This window comes from Dermacentor silvarum, chromosome 10 (assembly GCF_013339745.2).
Source record: "Dermacentor silvarum isolate Dsil-2018 chromosome 10, BIME_Dsil_1.4, whole genome shotgun sequence".
Taxonomy (NCBI): domain Eukaryota; kingdom Metazoa; phylum Arthropoda; class Arachnida; order Ixodida; family Ixodidae; genus Dermacentor; species Dermacentor silvarum.
Window position 1 is genome coordinate 108,701,981 of NC_051163.1, and position 13,277 is coordinate 108,715,257.

The window sequence follows — 13,277 nt, forward strand, 5'->3', positions numbered from 1 at the left end:
CGTAAACACCAATGTATACATGTGTCTATATCTTATCGGAAGAGCGATAAAACACTGCTGTCCTTTTTGCGATCTACCGGACTCAGTGAACGCCTCTAGTGCTTCTTGTTTTTTTTTGTTTTTTTTTGCTCGCTCTATCTCTTCTTCCTTTCGTATCAACCCCCTTTTCTCCAACCCACGTGTGTGCAAGTTCTCCGTCTTTGTATTTCATAGGCAAGTGCAAAGAAGGAAGGCGTTTTTAATAAAATTCAGCTTATTCCGAGTCAGAGTTCCTAATAGTTTGAAGGTAAATCAACAGTTAACATTGCGTAATTTTTTGGTATTCAAAACGCTGTCTACACTGAAGCAATGTCACTATAAATAAATCATTTAGCTGTATACTTCGCAGTTTCTTTCTTCTGCCCAACAGAAATACACGCTGATGTGGAGCGGAACAAAAGTTTTTGGGAGCATTTGTTTTTTGAAGTGCTTCTGAGCACTGACGTCATGGCTACAAAATAGGCCGCAGAGGGCCATGACACTGAGATGATATCGCCGACATAGCCTGGCATGAGATCGCTAGCTGTGTGATATACGGACGCGCCATTCTTTCCCCTTAAGTACGCTAGACAATGAGGAGGGGGGGGGAGTACAGGCCTGAAGCATGATGCCTTTCTACTCACCACAATACAATTTGCTGCACATGCGACGAATTAAGGGCTGCATAACTAAAGAGGGGATTGCTAGATAATAAATACCACAAGAAAGTAGATGCAAGTTTTTTGTGCTGTAAGACCTCTGCTAAGTTTCTGCTGCATCGATCTCGGGTAATAACTCTGCTTATCGAGTGTTCTGATGAGACAGAGTTTTGTTTCAACTGTACAATGTCTTGATGCATAAAAAGTGTCGAATACCAGAGTTTTGCCTTTTATACAACAATCCGCTGACCTGCCTGCATATGGCCCGCGCTGAGCGATGAAATTGCTGGTGGTCGCTTGCGATTCAGACTTGTTACCAAACTGGAACCCCGACAAAGCTGTTGTGACATTGTTGGTGCAGCGTTCCAACGTCGTATTCATCCTCGGTGGTTCCAGTCCTGACAGCGTTCGGCCAATGGTTTGCCATATTTCGAGCAGAAAGACGAGTGACGTGGCTACTGCCGTGCCCTGCAAGGAATTTCGCGAAGGCTCAAATTCTATGAGGACCTCAACGCAGAAATAACAAGCTGGTTCACAACCTGCAGCTTACGCCTTCGTTTCTTTCCAGTAAATTTATATGCTTGTATGCTGAAAAATATAACATAAATGTAAAACAGAAATGGACTTACTTTAGTGTTGGTCCATGGGAGGCAAACGGCTGCAATAACCATACCTGCAAATGGTCCGGAAGCCCCACTGTACAATGACATGAGGATCTGCAAAGGTGGTCCATAATTTCCAATCATCACATCTGGCAACCAAGTAGGCGATCACGTCCTCTGTTTTTAAACAATCATGGCATGATACACATTTTTCTCACAAAATTAATTCGATGGAATGAATAAATAGAATGTGTCCGATATTCATAGATAGTGATAACGCCACAATGCGTCAGGGTGGGAGAACGCATGTATATGCCCTACAATCAAGCCAATAAAACATAATTTCACTGTGGCATTAAACGTCAGCCATCTTTTTGAACATGACAGCCAACAAATTGTTTGCTGAGGCACATGCTCTTATTCTTTTAATATTGTTACCTAATAAAGTTTGTTTCCTAGTCAGTACTGGATTACTTCTTCTTTCTATGTCCTTTGAAACCATGCATTGTTCAGTGCACTTTGTTAACCTCGAAGTTTCTTCCCCTTAAGTTAGCACAGGCAGAATGCAATGATTGTGCACTTATCTTTTCAACGACAGTGGTAAGCTCCCAGTCAGGATTTGGCAATTTCTGCCGTATGCACTCCAACCCAATTTTATTCTTCTGTAAATTTCCTTCTCATGATCAGGGTCCCCTGTGAGTAATTGACATAGATAAACATACTCCTTTATAGACTCTAAAGGCTGACTCGCAAGCTTGAATTCTTCTTCCCTTGCCAGGCTATTGAACATTATCTTTGTCTTCTGCGTATTCATCTTCAACCGCACTCACACTTTCTCAATTAAGCGTCCTCAATCATTTCTTGCAATTCGTCCTCATTGTTGCTCAATAGGACAATGTCATCTGCAAACCAAAGGTTGCTGAGATATTCGCCGTTGATCATCACTCCTAAGCCTTCCCAGTCTAAGAGCTTGAATACTTCTCCTAAGCACGCAGTGAATAGAATTGGAGAGGCTGTGTCTCCTTGCTTGACCCCTTTCTTGGTAGGTAATGTTCTACTTTTCTTGTGGAGAGGCAAGAGATCTGTGGAATTGTAGACAGTTTCCAAGGTATCCACGTAGGCCCCCTGCACTCTTTGATTACGCAATGCCTTCATGACTGCTGATATCACTATTGAATCAAATCTCTTCTCACAATCTACGAAAGCCATATACAGTGCTTCATTCAACTCCACAGATTTCTCAATTACATGATTGACGACATGGGCACGAGCCGTTGTAAACCTCATTTCCAGAAGTCAGCCTGTTCTTTTGGTTGATTGAAGGCAAGTATTGCACTGATTCTATTGGAAATTCGCCTGGTGAATATTTTATTTATTTACAATACTGAAAGCAAGCTATTGGGGAGCGAATAATTCTATTATTTAACCTCTCTCTTCCTCGGCATTAGTATAATGTTGATATTCCTCCAGCACTCCGGTACATCTGAAGTGGCGAGGCATTGCGCATAAAGCGCCTCAAGCTTTTCAAGCATACTGTATTCTTCATCTTCAATTAAATCAACTGCTATTCCATCTTTTTCGCCGCTTTTCCCCCCGACATGTCTTGCAAGGCTTTTCTAACTTCATTCCTAGTAATAAATTGAGTCTCATTGTCCTGTTCAACACCACTTCCTATGATCATTGCGTGGCTGCTCTGGGTATCACACAGGTCAGTATAGAATTCTTCTGATACTTTTACTATATCATCGACATTGATTACATTATCCTGTTTATCTTTCACTACATACCAATTGCCTTGTCCTAAACCAAGTTTCCTTCGCGCTGGCTTTTTTTTTTACTGCTTCCTTAATATGTCCAACGTTATAACTTCGAATATACCTCACTTTCCTCTTGTGCGTCAATTTCGACACTTGATGAATTTAAGTAAATATATGGCAGACATATTAAGATATACTTCCGTGAGTGGGGTTGAAGATGAATACGCAGAAGACAAGCATGGTTGATGAACAAGTGGAAGCGGTGACGACGGCAAACGGGAGAGGTAGGCTCTCCGACCAAGAACGTAACGTGATCACTCAAAATATAACGTCGTGTACTCAAGTCCTTTTGTTTGCGGTTTAATCTATATCGGACAAACAGGTTCTTGCCTAAGCGTCAGATTAAGGGAGCTTAAAAGCTCTCTGAACGCATTTGCATACTCGCATTTGCCAGTTCATTACCGTGATTACGGTTGCAAACAACTTTTTGAAAGTACAAAGTATTCTGTTTAAGCACCGAGATAAAGTGATAAAGAAAACTATGGAGGCCTTCTACATCAAAAATAACGGTTCCACTTGTGTTAGTGAGCCATATTTATTGTTACTCTAGTGTGTAGTTTCGCTGTTTGTTGTGGGTTGAACGTACGAGCCTTTTTACTAATCATAGCTATGCGTAGTTCACGTGCCGCTGTTCTGTAAATAATTTGACTGACTAAATATGAGAATCTGGGGGAGGCGGTTGATATTCCGCCCCCTCTCGCTGATGTTTTGTTTGAAAATCACGTGATGAGCAATGCGTACATTTGTTTTATATTTTTCCTTTTTCACTAAACTTCCATTTGGCATTTCAACGCCGGGATTTTCGTCTCACTTCGTCCTTGTACTTCGCGCAGCCGCTAATCATGAATAAAAATAGGCTATATATCGCGTAACGAACGGGGTAGCGTGTGTTGTAGCTGGGCAAATTACGGGAACAAGCACCGACATTTAAGGTAGTATATCTGTATTGGATACAACACTGAGCTTCGTGGCGTTATTTACGCAATGGTCAGGCTACACGGAATCGCAGAGCGGGGAAAACGCAAATTCTGCCCCACCTTTACAAAAATGCCAATAACATTATTTAGATCTCCTACCAACTTTCTATTTACTGACATTCTATTTACATTTATATTCCAGTAACATCTGTGCATAGGATGTCAAAATATTTCTTTCTTACTTTTGTATAAAGAATATTTTAAACACACCGTTAAAAGACTTCCTTTTTACTTTTTTATAAAGAATGTTTTAAATACACAGTTAAAAGATTTCCTTCTTTTGTATAAAGAATATTTTCAGTACACCGCTAACAGACTCCCCTCTTACTTTTGTATAAAGAACATTTGTTCATACACCGTTAGAAGCCTTCCTTCTTACTTTTGTCTAAATAACATCTGTAATACTCCGTGAAAGGTTTATTACTTTTTTGTAAAGAATGTTTTACTATGCACCATCAAAATATTTCTTTTGCCGAAGGACATGCATCTTCAGTATGTTACCAGCTCGTGCTGTTTGCAAAAAAAAGTTTAGAATATAAAGTAACTTGAGAGCTTTTTACAAATTTGTCTAACGCACAATAATATGGGTATATAACATAGTCAGCAATCAAGCCCTTTGTTTTAAATCGCTGTTCCAATCCAAGTCGGTAGCGAATTGTTGACGGAGTGCTACTAAAACATGTTAGTAAACTGTTATTACAACTGCCACGTGATTTATTGACGTGTAACGTCAAGGAAGGCAAAAAACGTCAGGCGAACGTCAAGAAGCGGCTGGGCGACCAGCAGCCAAAATCTGGGCAAATGCAAGCTCGGGGCGCGTGGTTACCACCAACACTGTGGCTTCTTTCCTGACTGCTTCGTTGTCGTCTTGTCTTCTTCATTACATTGGCCCCGGGGAATAGCGTAGCCATCCTGGTGATTTAAGGCTTTGACAGCATAGAGGGGTCATAATAGGGCTTGAGTCGACTCACGTGAACGATTTCTCGACCACGACGACTAAGTCTTGGGACGGTGTCAAAGGCTCAACGTCATAATTGAGTGGAGATGTCCGAGCGAGGATGTGGTAGGGCCTATGATATCGGGCCAGTAATTTAGACGAAAGGCCAGGCGTACTCGGAGGAATCCAAAGCCAAACTAGGGCACCGGTTGCGAAAGTAGTGAGAGGTCGGTCGGTGTCCTGCCTGAGCTTCTGGTGACCTTGGTCCTCGGTTGTCAATGAACGGGCCAATTGTCGACAGTCTTCGGAGTACTTGGCGACATGAGAAATTGCAGTGTACTCAGATGAGTCAGGTGTGTAGGGAAGCATAGTGTCCAGCGTGCATGATGGCTCACGTCCGTACAAGAGAAAGAACGGCGAGAATCCTGTAGTCGCATGCGTAGCAGTGTTGTACGCATATGTGACGAATGGAAGGATGGTGTACCAATTGGTCTCGTCCGACGCCGTGTACATCGTCAGCATATCCCCGAGAGTGTGATTAAATCACTCAGTGAGACCATTAGTTTGCGGATGATAGGCACTTGTCATGCCATGAACGATGTTACACTAAGCGAGCAAGGCTGCAATAGCACCAGGCAGGAAAACACGTACCCTATCGCTCAAACGTTCACGGGGAGCACCGTGGCGCAGTACGAAGTTGCGGAAGATGAAAAGCGCAACGTCTCTTGCTGTGGCTGTGGGCAAAGCTGCAGTCTCGGCGTAACGCGTGAGGTGGTCCACGCAGACCTATTCCCAGAGGCGGTCGAATGGACGGGCCGGGCAAGCAAGACGCTGAAGTGTACCGGCCGGGCGTTGAGGTGGAGTCCTGCGTCGCTGACTGACAGTGCAAGCACATATGTACTTGCACACAAATTCATACATTCTGCGCTAGTAGAATCGCTGCCGCAGGCGATTGCAGGTCTTGAGAACGCCAGCGTGAGCGCTTTGCGGGTCAGTGTGGCGGTCAGAAGGCGCGATGATGGAAGCAAACTCGCGCACAATTCGACGAAAATACGAGCACAGCCCAATGAAACTTCTAAGAGTTTTCAGAGAATTCGGCTACAGCACGGAGCTTCGTGGGGTCTTGAAGAATGCCCTCCTTACAGACGACGTGGCCTAGTATCGTCAACTGGCGTGCAGCACAGTGGCACTTCTTTATGTAAGTTGAAAGCCAGCAGAGGTGAGGCACGTGAGAATCGCACGAAGACGAACATCAGTTGGAAAATCGCGAGAAAAAACGCCGATGTCGTCAAGGTAGCAGAGACAGGTATTCCACTTGTAGCCACGAAGGCTGTTATCCATCATCTGTTCGAAAGTAGTTGAGGCGTTGCACAATCCGAATGGCATGACGTTAAACTCATACAGTCTGTCAGTAGTGACAAAAGCCGTCTTAGGTCGGTCAGGGTCGGCCATTGGAACTTGCCAGTAACCCGAGCGCAAATCCAGTGACGAGAACTATTCTGCCCCTTGGAAACAATCGAGAGCATCATCGATGCGGGGCAACGGGTATACATCCTTCCGAGTTATCTTATTGAGGCGGCGATAGTCAACACAGAGTTTGATAGATACATCCCTTTCGAGCACAAGTACAACAGGAGAGGACCAGGGGCTCTGCGACGGCTGAATGACACCCCGCGTAAGAATATCATCCACTTGTTCATTGATAATACGCCGTTCTGCCGCTTAAACTCGATATGGTCGTTGGTGTAAGGGCGCTTCAATTTAATGAATGTTAATAGGAGGTCTAAAGAAACGTGTATCTAGACAGTTAGTAGGAAGTTTACAGGCACCCTATGAACATGTTTCTAAATAATGTTGATGGCCAATTGCTTCTAGGGTGTTACTAGGGAGTTGTTAGGAAGCCTCAAGACCGTTTACTGTTGGTAGGTTCTAGTAACAAGTCTAAAGATGGTCTAAAAAATGTTGATATAAATTTTTATAAGGGCGGCATAGTGCATAGCACTGGCACGGCAGCGAGACAAATCCCAGCCAAAGATGTCATGTGAACATGAAGGCAGCGCAAGAAATTCTATGACATAGACGATGGCACCAATGACAACCCTGGTGGTGAACGCAGCCAGCACGGATATGTGTTGCGTGCTTGCTGTGCGCAGTATCATACCAGGCAGCGGCGTTATGACCTTATGAAGTCGGCGACAAAATTTACCGTATGTGACTGAAATCGCAGCCCAGGTAACAATAAGAGCAATTGTGGCGGAACCTTCGATGATAACTTCCAGTAAATTGCATGGTAATTGTGCAGGAATTGTGGAGACGGCGAATCTTGCAGTTCGTGCCTGCAGCAACTAGTTACCCTAGCTAGGTGATTGCCGGCGACGTGAGAAAGAACTTCCGCCGCGACGACGTTGTGACGGCAACGATGTTTGCCGCGATGGCGTCGAGCAGACAGCGATGAGTCTGCGTTGGGGAACATGGCGACATTTTGTTGATAGGCGCATCCAAGTGTGGCGGGTGCGAGATCAGCATGTTCCATGCGACTAATGTAGAAGGAACCGACACGGCCGGCGAAACAACAGACGAAGCAAATGGACTGGTTGTCGCACGTGGGCCGCCGGTTTTAAGTGATGGCGTTTCAAGGTGGAATCCGATGCAACGCGGAGGAGGCTGCGGGGGGAGGTTGGGAGAGGGCGTTTGCGGTTACAGATCCACATAAAAACAAGAATGTTGGCGACATGGGTCGTTCTGCGACTGCGGCGTAGGTCAGATGTACAGCCACGGGAGGGCGGCGGTGACCGAGCGGGAGGGACTGGGGTGAATTCGTAGCACGTGACCCTCCTGTTGAGAGCAGCTAGAAGTCGATCAAGCTGCGCAGGTCGATCGCTGAGGCAGCATAGACAGTTGGCGCCACCTCTCCACGAATAAAGCCCTTGATCTGGATGAACAACAACGAATCGGCTGCGAGACTGGAAGCAAGAATCAGGCCCGACAGCATGTGAGTCAGCAGGTGAAACAGCGCTGCGAGCAAGGACCCTCTGCCGACGCGTCGCAGTTCACCGAAGCTCTGGCAGAGAGTGACGACGGCCGTAAGAGGGGATGCGTGCCGCGCGAGAAGCATTTCGATTGAGTCGTCCTGGATGCCTCTGAGGATATTTTTGACCTTGGCCTGTTCTCTCATGGGGGAAATAAGTTGGCCGCAAAAGCCCTCGACATCCTCTATGTAGCTTGTGTAGGTCTCGCCGGGTTGTTGAGCGTGTTGGCGTTAGTGTTCTTTTGCAAGTAGTTTTCGCACAGCCGCGTGGCAGAAGATATGCGTGAATCTTGACTTGAAGGTGGCCAGATTTAAATGTCATGCTCATGATTAGCAAAGTCAGCAAGATAAAATATGGCATAATTTAGCTTCGTCTGGTCCTCCCACTTGATGTTTGCACTGAGGCGCTCGTAAGAAGAAGCAATCTTCCGCCTCAGTCTCGCCTGTTCTACTAAAGAGAGAAGGATCCCGCTGCCGGTGGACGTCCTTGCACGCATGGGACCAGCGGAAGGTTCGGGCCACTTTTCGGTAAAGTCGCTAATGGTGGCGGTTGAAGCAGAAGGCAATGTTCGACTCAAATTTCAAGGATGAATCTGGGGATGGCAGCAACCTCCACCAAATGTTGTAGAGTGATTTATTTAAACAATAGAGCACCAATGATAATCGAGGCGGCAGCGACCAAGCACGAGCACTGATGTCGCGAACAGCGACAGGCCTAAGGCGCTGCTGCTTCGTCTTCACTACAGTTACTGCGCTACTAGCAAACAAGGAGCACTTCTGAAATCACCTGTGAGTAATCTACATTCTATAACCGTAACATCAAGCTCGCTGTCTCACCCGTGTCGCCGTCCCCACGTGAGGCACCACTACGGCGAAAGCTGTCATCAGCGTACCGCTGCCGAATTCTGCGAGGAGAGGTATATTGGGGCAGAAAAACAGATGAAGCAGAGAGTTGTAACTATGAAACAGAGAGTAGTCAATATTTCACGCGCATCACTCGAAATAAACTACAATAAAACTTAAACCAAAAGGGCAACCAAACAAATAATTTTTCATTTCTTTCTTTGAGCCCAACTCAGTGGCTTAGCGCTCCGTATTGTCGGATGTCTCCAAGTAATGTAGTAAATTATTTGGGCTCTTTGTCGTCAGTTCTTTATGTAGCCCTAACTTCATACTTGATGTTTACCCTAGCCGCAACCTTGTTTATGCTGGCCTTATTTCAACTGTCAGAGCTTTATCTGCATTTATAGTTCATTTTATTCATTACCTCTTAGTGCCACTCACTGAACTGACGATATTAGGAAACAATATAATGTGGTATATTATTCACAGTGAACATAAAGGTAGTAACATAAGGAATTCTGTGTAAACTGTGTAGTTTCTCACCTAGAAGATGTGTCACCCAGACTGCTTGTGTTCTCCCCAGGTCTATGTTCGGGGAGACAATGTCCACGTAGAATGTGGCAGCCTGGGAGTTCACCACTGACGAAACCGTGCTGGAAGAATGGAACATAAAATTATTGAAGCGAGAAAAATAATGCTTGTACCTTCATTAGTCCAATTACAACACGAAGCTGCCTCGCAGATTTGCCATATTTTGACATTATTGCTTGATTTTGCATTTTAGTGATAATTGAGGAATTCGTGATTCAAGTGACAGATTACTGCGCTGCGTTGAAAGAAGCACAACAAACATACACCTAAATCCTTTGCTGACATCCTTGAAGCTCGAACACCGCTGACGCACAGCTTTGCAGTCTCACCGAAACGCTGTTCCGGTGCGTTTGTAAAAGAAGTGCGCGTCACTCATGGTATTTTTGGACACCTCCTTTATTTATTTAATCAAGTTGGCTATTTGTTTAATCAAGTTTATGTTTAGTTTGTGAGTGGTGGCGCGGGCTAACACTCCCAGGGTTAGTTCTAGTTGTAAAACATAAATACCCCAGAAAGTGGATGGGAAAACGGCTCCGCAGTAGCGCAATGGTGAGATCATTGCACGCGTAATGCGAAGACGTGGGTTTGTTCCGCACCTGCGGACAGTAGTTTTTTCATCCGTTTTAATGTCCATTAATGTGTCATTTCTTTAATTCAGTTAGTAAGTGCAAGTAATTTCCCCGATGTTGTCCTTGGTGTCATTGTTCGTTGGATTCCTATGATATGAATATATATATATATATATATATATATATATATATATATATATATATATAGGCGACAAAAGCATATATTTCGTTGGTGGACACTTGTTTGCTTTCTTTCACGCCACGATTCAGCATAGTAGAATTCCATAGAGTTCATCAGTTTGGGGTAACATACAGCTAGCTGAGTCAAATCGAGGCCACACTTAGCGAGATGCTACCATTTCTGCATGAACGCAGATCAGAAGCAGCAGCTGCGCATGCATTACTATATTTTATCTTGCCTTATGGAAAATTAACATTATTTTAAACAAAAATCTGAAATATATGGAGCATCAGTATTGATTCAAGCGCATGCACGCATCTAACTGTAATGTTTTAATTAGGCATACGCAAAAAACTTCATGAAGTTCATGAAACATTCGCGCCTATTTCATGCGGTCTAGTTTATCAACTTGAAAACGTATACACTTTCATTGCTTCTATTGCATAATAGTTGTTTTATATGCGCATGAATGAAGACATATCACCACAACTACAAAATAATTGGTATTTCTATAAAAGTTTCAACCCCAAACAGCGAGTATAATATGAGTAGAATATAACTGTTATAAGGTAATCTGCCCAAATCGGTGACCAAGTGTGAATGGTCACAAGTTTAAAGACTCTCTGTAGACCAGTGTTTAGAATGATTTATGTAGACATATAGCCTGCAAATTGGTGAGGCCGTAAGGTCTTCTAGTATTTGGACTGGTCTAAAAGAAATGTGTATAGAGACTCTTTAGAGCACAATCTACAAAAAACTGCAAGGCCATAAGTCCATAGACAGTCGATAGACTACTCTAAAAATAATTCAGGATCATTGATACACTTTTTTCTAAAGAAACTTTAGAGACGGTTGTCAACAGAAAGTGTCATTTCCATCTCTATAGACAAGCTATAATGTCTACGTTATGCAAGTTTATTTTATAGACTGGTCTGCAAAAAAGAATATCGGCTGTCGACTACTCCAAAGAGTGCTCTATAGAAACTTCATCGACTTCATAGAACCATGCCTATAAACTTTATATGTAATGTCCACAAAAAATTGAAATGGTTAGCCAATCATGGCTGGAGCTGGCTTGATCGAACTCGGCAGGATCAGTATTCTCTACTGCTGTTGCATCGTCATAGATCATGAGAGGTAAGTTGTACCGCCAATTGTAAATTCAAATTCTGGCAGTACACTGAGCATTCTTCGTTGGTATTTTCTCGCAAAATAGTTTAGGATACAAGCGCTAGACTGCATCGAACGTCAAGACAACTAAGGTAGTCAGCCATAAACAGTTATCGCAACAAAACTAATATAAAAAGCATCGTCTATGATGTCTTTAAATATATTTGAATGATTTGTAACAGGTTTAGCAGGTCAAACGTGAGCTAGACAACTGTACAGGAACCACTAATGATGATTCTCAATGTAAACGAATAACCCGAACGAACGAACTAGAGAGCAAATAATGAGTAAGCAAGAAAGAGAGCGAACAAATGCTTTATTTGCTGAGTCCTACCCTTGACCTTGGTCATCAACCAGAAAAGTGTCCGAAAGTGCCAAAGAAATCTATTCGGATAAAAAAAATCGTGTGTAATCGGTGTAATGTAGCGATTTCCTTGCTCCATTGTATTCATTTTAACCGATGCTTGTAGTCGCAAGTTTCGGGAGTGGTGGTGGCGTCACACTGAAAAGTGGGCCGATCCTGGTGATTGAGCAGAAAGGGTCCAAGCTCAATGGCACATACCAGGGACGAAAAATAAAGAGATAGAGAAGAGAGAAAGCAAGAGAGAAATAAAGAGAGAAGAGGGATAAAGAAGAGAGAGCAGAAAGAACGAAAATCACCAGCCCTTCTTCTGTCGAGAAAAGGGGGGTAAGCGAAGGTTGTCGCCTGTGAACTTGACCAACTATTTTCCTTTCCCTTTCCTTCTACAGATGTTACCCTTTCGTGCAACTTTTACTTCCGTTGCGCTGTACGTTTCCTTCCCTCGATGCATGTATTTAATAAACGTTTATGTTTTATTACCGTGACTTGTGAACTATACGTTATCCTGACGAATATGAGATAAACACATAAGAAGCTTCGCTTACCCCCATTTTTGCGACAGAGGAAGGGCTGGTGAATTTTTTATCGTTCGCCACTGACGATCTGCTGCTCCTGGTAATTACAATGGCGGAGTCCTGTTTCCACTCATAATTTAGCAGTAGAGGGAAAAGCAGTGGAAAAAAATGTTTGCATCATTCCTGCAGGCCGTGGTTTATTGGGGGGTGCAGCAGTAACCAGTATTTGTTATAGAGAAAGGAAACCGAGGGACCCAATTTTTGGTAATCACAACGATACGCAATGAACAGCTGATGAAGCCAAGGAAAACACAGGGAAGGTATTTCCAATATTAGTTCAAGTGTATAAATATTGAAGAGGAATGAAAGTGACCGAAAAAACAACTTGCCGCTGGTGGGAGCCAAACGCATAACTTTCGCATTACGCAATGACCTCACGTCATTCTTATTATTTTTAAGCAGGTGTTTGAGATTTCTTGAATACTGTACCTGATGGACGCTCCCACGAGACCGGAGAGAAAGAGCCCTCGGAGACCTGCGACGTCCGCCAGGCTTTCAGCCTACGTAGAAGGGAACCACCTGGGAAACGTTAAACGAGCAGGGCCATAGGCAACTCTCTCCTAATGGCGATGCTTTTATTCAGAACTCCAAGGTGCTAAAGATGCACTAAGCGAGATTACAATCTAAATGGCAAATTGGGGGCAATAATACTTCAGTTTGACCGAACTGGTTATGAATGAGAAGTATGATGGCTGTCCAAGCAATCGTGGAAAAGTTCCAGGAGTCCTATTCTGTAAGCGTGCACCTAGTGGACATGTCGATTTCGTGTGCTGCTGCAGTGCGAATTGCCTGGGGGCGCCGGTCTCCTCCTGACGTGTACCTCAGCCCAGCCAACCAGAAGTTCAGCAGTAGACGAAATGGACAAGGCCACTAGGTGGGCACTTACAGAATACCACCCCAGGACTGATAATTGCCTAAATTTCTTAATACGAGCCTTTCAATGGCCATT

The 13,277-nt window shown here is 44.0% G+C and overlaps 1 protein-coding gene across 1 annotated transcript in view; it reads right to left on the reverse strand.

Annotated features, from left to right (window-relative positions):
- The window catches only part of LOC119431752 (putative sodium-dependent multivitamin transporter), a 120,246-nt gene that overhangs the window by 40,129 nt on the left and 66,840 nt on the right, over positions 1-13,277 (reverse strand). Inside the window, exons 6-9 of the mRNA XM_049658029.1 lie at positions 9,425-9,534; positions 8,876-8,943; positions 1,307-1,393; positions 928-1,145 (exon numbers count right to left, since the gene is read on the reverse strand). Coding sequence (XP_049513986.1) covers positions 928-1,145; positions 1,307-1,393; positions 8,876-8,943; positions 9,425-9,534 — 483 coding nt within the window. The remainder of the gene's footprint in view (positions 1-927; positions 1,146-1,306; positions 1,394-8,875; positions 8,944-9,424; positions 9,535-13,277) is intronic.